The 9,194-nt window shown below is 42.2% G+C and overlaps 1 protein-coding gene across 1 annotated transcript; it reads left to right on the forward strand.

Moving 5' to 3' along the window:
• Positions 1-6,432: 6,432 nt before the first annotated feature.
• On the forward strand, positions 6,433-7,410 carry LOC149278014 (olfactory receptor 5V1-like). Its single transcript, XM_089502510.1, has one exon. It carries the CDS (start codon positions 6,433-6,435, stop codon positions 7,408-7,410), a length of 978 nt encoding a protein of 325 aa, XP_089358636.1.
• The last annotated feature ends 1,784 nt before the right edge of the window (positions 7,411-9,194 follow it).

Raw genomic sequence — 9,194 nt, forward strand, 5'->3', positions numbered from 1 at the left:
CTTATGCCCCCTATATGCCACTCTGCCTCCCCGATATGCTTTATACCCTCCTATATGCTCCTCTTCCCCATGATATGCCTTTTAACCCCCTTTATGCCACTCTGCCTCCAGATATGCCTTTTGACCCCCTATATGTCACTCTGCATCCAGAAATGGCTTATAGGGGGTTAAAAGGCATATCATGGGACAGAGTGGCATATAGGGGGACACACTTACATACACACACATGCCGATTTTTTTTGTTTTTAACAAATACAAAAAAATATTATACAGTACAAAAAATACATTGGCTTACTGACCTTCTACTTCTCTTGACTTCCGTCCTCTGGTAGACGGACTGACACGACATCCGGTGACCCAGCAGCCGTGTGCGATGGCCGTCTAGTGATGGGAGCAGCGTGAGGGGTGAAAGCTCCGCCCCCTGGCACTGACCTTTCACCCCTCACGCTGCTCCCATCACTATGCAGCCATCAGACTGCTGGGAATGTAATCTAAACGGCCGATGCGTGCTGATGCCGCCGGCCGGAGCTACTTTTTTTTTATTTATATGGTAAGCTGGATCGGCTTGCCATATAAAGTAAAAAAAAAAAGTATTAAAGCAGAACCGGCCGGCGGCATCAGCACGCATCGGCCGTTTAGATTACATTCCCAGCAATCTGATGGCTGCATAGTGATGGGAGCAGCGTGAGGGGTGAAAGGTCAGTGCCAGGGGGCGGAGCTTTCACCCCTCACGCTGCTCCCATCACTAGACGGCCATCGCACACGGCTGCTGGGTGCTGATGCCGGCCGTCCGCATCAGCACCCAGCGGCCGCTTTGATTAGATTTCGGGCAGCCTGGGGGGCAATTGCCCCCCTGCCCAGCCCGCCCCTGGAGCCTTCAGGGTTAGTCTGCCGGCCGCCCAGCCCACGGACCTGCCGGCCCACCGGGAAATTTCCTGGTATCCCAGTGGGCCAGTCCGGCCCTGGATCCAAATATGTTTTAATAGCATGCATTATATATATCCTGGAAAAAAACGGCTTAGGTGATTTTCTTTCACTGATTTTTACTGTCACAACTTACCTTTCCGGGGAAGGTTCGTCTAGACGCCGTCCCTCCCGTCCTGAGAACTGACAGGAGGCGTTCCTGCTTGGGCGGTCCTGAGTTCCAATCTGGGGGTGTGGCTTTGTGTGGCGCAGGATTTAAAAGTCCTGCAGCCCCGCTTGCCATTACCCTTGTGTGGTCTTCGTTTCCAGACGTGCTGCAGCTAGTTCCTTTATTGTTATACCGTGTAATGAATCCTGGCTTGGCTAACTACCCTCTCCGTGTACCGAATCCTGGCTTGGCTTACTACCCTCTCCGTGTACCGAATCCTGGCTTGGCTTACTACCCTCTCCGTGTACCGAATCCTGGCTTGGCTTACTACCCTCTCCATGTGCCATATCCTGGCTTGTGTGACTACCTCCTCCGTGTACCGTCCCGACTTGCTTTCAATGCTCCATTTAGCAGATCTTGCCCTACCTCTACTATCTACACTACTGCCATTGTTTCCTCAGAGACTGCCTTCATATATATATATATATATATATATATATATCCTCTAGATTGTAAGCTTGCGAGCAGGGCTCTCTCCACCAAATGTATCGGCTTGTCTTAGTCTGTCAATTCTTGTCTTGTCATATCCCTTGAATTTATGTATTGTATTAAGCACTGCGTAAACTGTTGGCGCTATATAAATAAAGGATAATAATAATAATAATAATAATAATATATATATATATATATAACCTATACCCTGCCTGCTCACTGCCTAGAGTCTCTCCTGCCTGGGTGTCCCTTTGGGGCCATCCCCATTCGGTATCTCTCAGGGAGAAGTCGCGACTGAACGGGGTGCCTGGGTACAGGTTTGTGACATTTCACAAGGGTCATGGATCCCTCTGAGTAAGGTCCGCTTTCAAAGTATGGAGGACAAGATGGAGAAACTTTCTCACGCTATGCAGATCCTGCTGTCTAGATCAGATCAAATTACGACCTTTTCTGCCAGTACTACTGCCCCTGCACAGACTATTACCCAGGCTGTTTCTCCACCAGTAGCTTCCTCTGCTCCAGTCTCCTTGAAACTTCCTGCACCTAGTTGCTACAGTGGAGATGCATGCCGAGGTTTCCTCAATCAATGTTTGAGTTATCACTTCAGATGTTTTGTTCTGAACGGGCCAAGGTGGGATACATCATCTCATTATTATCTGAAAGAGCTTTAGTATGGGCCTCTCCACTGTGGGAGAATGACTCCTCCTAGATTTATATTAGTACATTTTACCTGAAGTAAAATGTGTTTGAAAAAGAGGCAAAAAAATTACTATTTCAAAGTTTGACAAAGACTAGTGGTAGAATTAGTGCACGGAAAGAGTTAAAATACTAGCATTTGAAATACCCTGGGGTGTCTAGTTTTCATAACTATGTGGTTTGATAGGGTCAATTGCATTGGCCGGCTTTAAAGATGTCCCAAATAGCACATGGGGCAGAATTACTAGGTTTGGGAAAATGGTTTTGAAGTACCAAAACAATATAAAAACATTGGGTATTTCTACACCCAGGACAAATAGTAGAATCTATTTATCAGGTTTTTCCAATAGCTTTTATGAAGCCCATGGAGCAGCGCAGTTTAGTTGGAGTGGGCCTTGACAGAGCTAGGTGGTGTGCATGAAGGAGTGATTTAATTTAATTGGCTCAATTTTGAACGCATGCGGCGGGCCCCAAGAGGTCGAGGAGTGCTGTCAGGTCTGCGGTGGGCGAGGCAGAGGGCAGCGTGGTTGCCGGTACGTCGGGCTCTGATGTCCATAGTGGCGGGACTCCACCAGTTTGTCCGTTAGGGGAGGTGGACGCGGCGTATGCAGCGGAGAGGGTTATCTGCAGCCCCAGGGCTTTAGTGACAGTGGAGCTAAATGGAGCATTGAAAGCAAGTCGGGACGGTACACGGAGGAGGTAGTCACACAAAAATAATGCTGACGATCATATTATCTACAGTTATGACCTACATGAATAACCACAGTTTGCATTATAGAAAATTCCATTACATTATGAAATGTAACTTACAACATAGAAATAGTAAAATAGGCAAATGCTTTGATTGCATACATCGGCTCACTGCATAGGGAGTTCTCCTCTGGGAGACTGAAATACCTATAAAAACTCAGTACCGCTGCAGCTTTATTGCAAGAGGAAACTACTATCTAGGCAAGTATATCATGCAGACAATGCGAGTTGTTTCAATACTTGGAAATATGCATTTATTTATGCATGCTATTATTTTTTGTTAATGAACCTAGTGACTAAAGCAGTTGCAACAGTAGCTATTTGATGTACATTTCATAATTACATTTTTATTGCTAAGAAAATGCAAAGAGACATATAATCATTGCCTATCTTTGTTGGCTCAGGAGAAGGGTTTCATTGTGGGAGGCAAATGTTAGTTATTAAGAAAAATCATATGACCATGGTAGTAATAGCTAACAGATCATCATGAACTTGCGCAACATTAGAACTTTAGTTTACAATAGCCGGGTGGTAGATTAGCCACAACAACTGCAGTCGACATTGTAAGCTCTTCAGAGCAGGACCTTCTCCTTTTGTACCTGATTGTACGTTATTTTGTTGACCCTGTTGTAACAGCACTATGGAATCTGCTGGCGCTATATAACTGTAATGTGAGGTAATGGTGTTGAGGCTGTAATGGCTGACTGTATGTCATGGGAGCTACTTTTAATGTCTAGTGTAGGCCAACACAACCACAGTCTATAACTACAATTCCCATGAAGTTCAGCCAGCAGAATTGATGCTGAATATTATTGTAGGTACAGCCAATAAAAGCTAGTGTTTTTACTATAGACTTATCTACAGCTATTATTGCTAACTCAACTATGAGTAGCATCAAGAAAAGTTTATGGTGTGTTTTGTAGTATTCTGAGGTTTTACAAAGAAAATGAAGCTAAAGGGGAGTACACAAAAGGGACATAAAGGCTTGGAACCAAAGTAGGACACTTGGTAGTTTCCCTGCAGTTGTGGTAACTTTTGGCACTCAAAGTGCTTTTATTAAATTTGTCATAATGTTCCCCAAACTAAATTGATGGCTGAGAGTCATGAGATGTGCATTCCACAGCAGCAGCTTTGACTCCAGTTGTACTCACTTTCCAATGCTTAACATACCTGACTGGCTGAGAATTAAGGGAGCTGGAGCATTAAGTAGCTATAGCTGCAACACATGTTTGAAATAAAACTACTTTGTGTTTGCAGCCTGCAAACTCTGTCTCTGCTTAGGTGGGGACACTGTGTCTATGAAGAAGCAGCTATCAGAGTGAAGAGGAGTAGACCAGCTAGAAGAAGAGGTAGAGGACGACCTTTGTCTATTTTATCTGCATTAAACAATACTCTCTGCCAGGGTTCAGCCCCAGCCCTGCAAACTGCCAGGCGTGGCCGCCCCTTTAAGTGGTCTGCCTGGAGTTAAACTCCTCTCCACGGCTTGCTATCCTGTTTATTTCTGTCTTTATTTTATGTACCTTTGCCCTCTTTCCCTTATACATCTCAACTCCTTACTCCAGCCCCTGTGTTCTTTGCCTTGTTGCCTGACCTTGTGTCATCCTGTACCATGTATGCATGTCTTGCTATGTATATAATTAATGTGCTGTGTGTTTATGTTCAGCTGTGTTTTGTTATACCATTACCCTGCCTCCCTCACCTGAAGCCTAGACGACTCACACCTGATCTGATGAACAGGCTTTGGAGCCATAGTTCATGCCAGATGCTGGACCTGCCTCTGCCTGCCTCTCCCTGCCTCTCCCTGCCTCTCCCTGCCTCTCCCTGCCTCTCCCTGCCTCTCCCTGCCTCTCCCTGCCTCTCCCTGCCTCTCCCTGCCTGCCTGCCTGCCTGCCTGCCGGCTGCCTGCCTGCCTGCCTGCCTTTCCCTCCCTGCCTCTCCCTCCCTGCCTGCCTCTCCCTCCCTGCCTCTTACTCCCTGCCTGTTACCGCTTTCACCTGGACTGCCTACTGGATTTCCCCTTTTTTGCTTGCTACCTGTCCCAGACCCTTTTGAATACTTACCTTGACTTTTCTACTCTCATACTCCCCAGCAGTCTGTATGCATGATATCCCTCCTACTCTGCTGCTTCTGGTGAGATGCCTTGCTTTGCTTTTGTAATATAACCTATAACCAAACATTCTGCTTGTGTCCTTTGTGAAGTTTGTTTCAATCACTGCGTTCTTACACTCCTGCGCTCTGGACTCCAACATCCAGTTAAGGGCTGCAATATGATGAGCCTGACACTCTCTCTCTCGCTCTCTCCTGGCCCAGTGGGCCTCTTTGAATGGATATAAAACAAGTAGCAAATATTTCAAACCATTAAAAAGGTAGTAAAATGTAAAAGGTAGAAGATATTTATTCATAATACGTTTGAGGCATTTTCTCTGGATAAATACCTTCTAATTTCATGTAGTTGTAGATCCCAAGAAATGTATTTTCATCAGATAAGAATCTCTCTAGTGCATTACCTCTTAATAGGTAATTTTCTCAGATTATTACACAGTTTATTGCTAGTTCAACTTCTTTATAGGATATTCCTTAAATTATTTTCAGATGCTGTTTACCGTACTGTTTATTGTATTTTAGAATAGTGCCATTCATACGGAAAGTATAATTATTCTGCTAAGTATTTTAGATAAGGCTTTTTTTTTAGTTTTGCTTAAATTTCTTTTACTGTTTGCAGGCTATTCATCTTTTAAGATATTGGTAAAAAGTTTATTAATAGCTTGAAAGGCTTGGCAATAAGTCATACATTTGCAGTTTATGCTTTACCAGTGTTAAATGTATGTAAGCTACATCAAAAAAAAAAAATCTTGTCTTATTTTATAATAATATAATATTAGGTCAATCACATGAATCAAAGCAGGTTTTTATATTTCCCAGTTTTCCTTATTACATAAAACTGAATATAGGGCGGGATTAACCAGGGGAATATGGAGCCCCTGCCATGTGGTAGGTCAACATTATTTATAGCAGCCCAAGCTGATCCACTGCTCTCAAACTGTGCTGCCTGTGAGCTCTGAATTAAGTGAGGGACCGTCAGATACCAGGCTTTTGGTCAAAAGGTAGACTCTGAGTGACTGTTTATACTCCTTCTTCTTTGCCTTTCCTTTTGCTCTATGATACATGGGTTTGTGTGCTCCGTCACAGCTGTTCCAGAGCTAGGAGGCTGCTGGCGAAAGATTACATACAACATGACTTCTGTTATATTGATTTTTTTCCTTTTTCGCAGGTCATCTTCAAGGACGTATATCACGCAGGATCCTTTTTATTAATTTAAATACAGATATTTGAACTTACTACTATTAAATCAATGCACCATATTCTGTGAAGACATTACATTATTACATTATTCAATTATCAGTTGACATAGCTAACACAAAATGAGTGTTTTCCTACATGAGAATTTAATAAGAAACATCGGAAGCAAAAACCAATCAACCAGGATTACTGAATTCTTACTGCTGGGGCTAACAGACAACAGTACAATTCAGCTGATCCTATTTGTGTTCTTCTTGGTGGTTTATTTAATCACAGTACTAGGAAACTGTTTAATGATTATGGCAATTACCCTTTCCTCCACCCTTCACTCTCCTATGTACTTCTTCCTACGTATTCTCTCTGTTGTTGACATATGTTATACCACTTCCACTGTGCCAAAACTGCTGATGGACTTTTTATCAGAAGTGAAACGAATATCTTTCATGGGATGTGTGGCACAACTGTATTCATTTATATCTTGTGGGGGCATTGAATGTATTATTCTTGCTGTCATGGCAGGTGACCGTTATGTGGCCATTTGTATGCCCTTGCGTTACACAGAAATAATGAGTTGGAAATTGTGTATGTTCCTAGTATCAATATGCTGGGTTATTGGCCTTCTTAATTCCCTTGCTCACACTATTTTCACATTCCGATTGCCCTTCTGCAAATCTCATTCTATCAACCATTTCTTCTGTGACATTCCACCTCTCCTTGCTCTATCCTGTGCTGATACTACTGCTAATAAAATTGTAATATATACTGTAGGGGTCTTAGTAAGTATCGGGTCTTTTTTGATCACCCTTATATCATATATCTTCATAGTCACGACAATTGTAAAGATTAAGACAGTGTCAGGAAGACTTAAAGCCTTCTCCACTTGTGCTTCTCACTTAACAGTGGTTATACTTTACTTTGGGACGATTGCTTTTACTTACATTCGCCCAATATCTACATATTCACTTGACCAAGGCAGGGTGGCTCCTGTTCTTTATGGAATTATGACCCCTATGTTGAATCCTGTAATATACAGCTTTAGGAATAAGGAGGTTCAAGGATCCATACAGAAGATATTTCGAAAGAATTTTGGCATCTGCTAAGATGACATGCACATAACTTATTTATATAATTTTGATCGTTCATTAATCTGTATTAATACTCATATAGAAATAAAAAAAAGTGCCGTATAAGAGATAAACTGCAAAATTACAAACGTTTATAAAATATGTATTGTGACAAATTTAAATGTAGGACAGTTCTTTCTACTACAAAAGAGTTTGATTTTTCACAGAGAAAATAATTAAAATCATGGAATACAATTTAAAAGTTGTAAAAATGTGTGCATTTGCGTTTGTTTTTACTACATAACTACTAAATGGCATTACAATATTTGTGTTTAAAAAACCTTTCACCATACCTCTTGTACAACTTAATATCTTTTGGCATTTTCAACGTTTAGCAGTTAAAAAAAAAAAAAAAATTCAGTTGGAGCAGGGTAGCTTTATGGGGGGGTTAATTACCATCTCAATAGAATAGACATGTAAGTAAATATATTGGTTAAATTTAAAACTGCCAAACAATGTTAAAAAAAATGCTAACCAAATGATTGAAAATTGCTGAGTGCATGCTTAATACTCACTCTGCAGACACATGTCTATGGTGTGCGGTGGGTTTGAGGTTGGCACCTTCAGGCCCAGAGGGCAGGTAAAGCCAGACAGCCCCTTCCCCTTGCACTAGCAGACACATTTACACATCCACTCACTTTCAAACTAATGCACATCAACTCTAACACACATACATGCATGCTAACACACTAACACAGACATACACACATGCTAACACACACATACACATGCATGTTCACACAAACGTTTGCACACACGCACTCATGTTAACTAACACACTCTTACACAATAACATGTACATACACACTCATGTTAACACTAGACTTGGGCACCAGGGGGCTGTTCGTGTTCGTCTTCGTGCTCGTCTTCGGGGGGGGGGGGAATCTTCCTATTCCCGCGAATATTCGCCCGTTCCTGTCTTCTCTTCGGGCGAATATTCGTGGACATTCTTCGTGCTCGTTTGATCTTCGTTTCCCTCCCAGTTGCCTAGCAGGGGTTAATACGGGGTTAACAACAGATCGGAGCAGCAGGAGCTGCCGTGAAGGTACGTGTGTGCAACTCTATTGGTCGTTTCAGCAGGGGGCTGGTCTGGCATCAACGAGTGAATTGCAGAATGCACTTCATTCGTTGATGGCAGGCGAGCCCCCTGCCGAAACGACCAATAGAGTTGCACACACGTACCGAGGTGTACTGTACACAAAATGACCTAGACAAATGCTCCAAGGAACTTGGCCTCCTTTTTATCATACACAGTCACACATCCATAGATGTTTAATAAAAGAATAGGGATTATTTTACATTTTTAAATTGATTTTGGACCACTTGTAATACATGCCTAACATTTGCTACCTATTTACAATGGCATACTTTGCAACCACCCAACTTTTACTGGACAGGACTGGAAAAAAGCAGGACTGTCCACCAAAATCTTGGGTGTGTTGGCAGGTATGCGGATGGAAAAATGAACTAAAAAATAGCTTAGGGTTACTGTACGGTTATGTTTAAGATTAATTTAATTTTAATGGGTTTTTTAAAAAAAAATTAGGGGTTTATTTAAATGTATTTTAAAGTTAGATTTATTATTTAGTACTTTATTATATTTATTTAATGTTTATACTAGTGCTACCTACCGAGCTATAACTACCTACGTGTATTTGCATACCTAGTTTAGCTAAATTAGATGGGACAGGACTGGAAAAAAGCAGGACTGTCCCTGAAAAAGTTGGGTCTGTTGGCAGGTATGTGGATGGAAAAATGTT

Source organism: Sceloporus occidentalis, unplaced genomic scaffold (assembly GCF_023333645.1).
Source record: "Sceloporus occidentalis isolate IW3139 unplaced genomic scaffold, rSceOcc1.0.p SCAF_204, whole genome shotgun sequence".
Classification (NCBI taxonomy): domain Eukaryota; kingdom Metazoa; phylum Chordata; class Lepidosauria; order Squamata; family Phrynosomatidae; genus Sceloporus; species Sceloporus occidentalis.

Excerpts from the sequence above, each read along its gene's own strand:
- LOC149278014 (XM_089502510.1), top strand. The coding sequence starts at position 6,433 with ATGAGTGTTTTCCTACATGAGAATTTAATAAGAAACATCGGAAGCAAA.